The following is a 1,885-nucleotide window of genomic DNA, read 5'->3' as shown; positions in this document are numbered from 1 at the left end:
CCCCCCCCCCCAGTCCTTCAGTTTTCTAAAACTTGGGCTCTGCCTAGACCTGGAGCACCCCATCGGCCGCGAAGGTGGTGCATCAGGGCAGTGATTGTTTGTTGCTGCATAGGTGGTACAGGTGACAGCCAATCACTCTCTGGAGAACCAAATTCCAGAACAATCTAGTATACATTTATAAAGTTTAACCCCTAAAAACTTTGTAAGGGAATCTGCTACATTAAAAGGGACGCTATGTTGGCTAACTAATATGGCTGTCTTGGTTTTCCTTAGACCTTCCTTCCCATCTAGGACAGGCCTGTCTCTGAATGCCTGCATGGCGCCTTCATGTTTTCATAGCTGACATGGCATCCTAAATCTGTCTCGCAGGCTACCAACAACTGAGCCAGACCTTCTGGCTGGTGGCACATCCCAGGACTTCTTTTCTCACCTACCTTTGTATTGTATCTTGGCATGATTCAGGCTCAGGCCTATGCTAGGCCAAGTCAGCTTTTCACTTCCAGGTTGTATGTCTTGCTCAATGTGCCAAGAGACAGGGCCACATCTGGTAACTATAGTCAAATTCCCTGAACTGAGAGAATTGGGAGCTTTTGAGGTGCAATTGGTGTATTTCTGCCCGCCATATAAAAATAGTACCTAAAGAAGGTTGTGTGTAGGCCTGCCATCTATGATTCTGGTGAAAATGGTGTGTTTATTACCTCTAAAAGACTAAACTAACTTGGTGGTCTTTAAAAGACAATGATGGCTATGCACAACTTGACCTAATGTTTTAATCGTGGTCTAACATGGCCTTGGCTATAACCAGATGGAGGATGATAACCATGATTTCCTAAAACATAATTGGTGCACAAATGGGCTCTATGTGAATTTGGGTTTCTTGGTTCTTCTGTACATCAAACTTTTTTAGAGGTGTTAAAAAACACCCATCACCTTGCCCATATCTTGCATTACAGTATATTTTAACTGGCAATTGAGAGATGTTTTAGGCTTGTCTAAATTAAATCCTCTTTTTGTAGGCTGACGGAAGAGTTGCATATGTATCTGTTGTCAAACAATCTAAGAAGAATCTGGTTTACAAAATTACTTGTCATGATTACCAGGCTGACTATCCTTATGATGGGCCGATCATAGAGTGTGGCCAGTACTACATGCTGGTAAGTAACATGCTGGGTGTTGCTGGACCTTAACTTTAATTGGTAATCTTAAGCAATAAATGTCTGCCTTGCAAATGAGAACAAGGATAATTTAGGGGATTCAAGCTTGGCTATGTACCCCATTAAGTAACATGTGATCTGAACTGGTTTAACATGATTGCTACCAAGGACCTCTTAAAATGGGTAACCCAGTACAAGTATGTAACTTGGGACAACCAAAGAAAAATGTGGTGCATAACATGGTGGGCTTTGTTGGGTAAACATCTGAGCCTACATGATGTGTGGCACATAAGTCTTTAATAACTTTGGTGTCCAGCTGTAACTTGAATTTTTGAAAATATGGTCAGGTTTAGGTGGTCAGGTTTTTTGCTGCACACTTGCCTGTTAAGAAAGGCTATAATGTGTGCTCAACCCAGAAAACTTTAGTTAGTGGCAGCTTCTGTACTGCAACCCAACTCGTGCTGGATTTCCTAATAGTGGGTCTATGTATTGCTGTGACATATAGCCAAATTCTGCAGAATCCTTCTTGCACTGAACCATCAAATTCAATAATTTTTTAGTGGCTATTGATCTCTGCTTCACACACAAGATTTGCCTGATCAGAATAGATCAGCATTTAATTAAGACTGAAAATGCTGCAAGTCATGTAAAATGCACCCTACTTCAATTCTAAGGTAATCTAGGTCTTCATTAAATAAATAAATGTAAGGCGTTGTGATTTACTTGCTAAC

General features: G+C 41.1%; 1 protein-coding gene across 1 annotated transcript in view; it reads left to right on the top strand.

Moving 5' to 3' along the window:
• The window catches only part of ZP2 (zona pellucida glycoprotein 2), a 9,956-nt gene that overhangs the window by 1,624 nt on the left and 6,447 nt on the right, over positions 1-1,885 (top strand). Inside the window, exon 3 of the mRNA XM_072419172.1 lies at positions 1,017-1,154. Coding sequence (XP_072275273.1) covers positions 1,017-1,154 — 138 coding nt within the window. The remainder of the gene's footprint in view (positions 1-1,016; positions 1,155-1,885) is intronic.

Source organism: Pyxicephalus adspersus, chromosome 7 (assembly GCF_032062135.1).
Source record: "Pyxicephalus adspersus chromosome 7, UCB_Pads_2.0, whole genome shotgun sequence".
Lineage (NCBI taxonomy): Eukaryota > Metazoa > Chordata > Amphibia > Anura > Pyxicephalidae > Pyxicephalus > Pyxicephalus adspersus.
The sequence above is the reverse complement of the archived record's forward strand: the minus strand, read 5'-3'. Positions and strand labels throughout refer to the sequence as shown.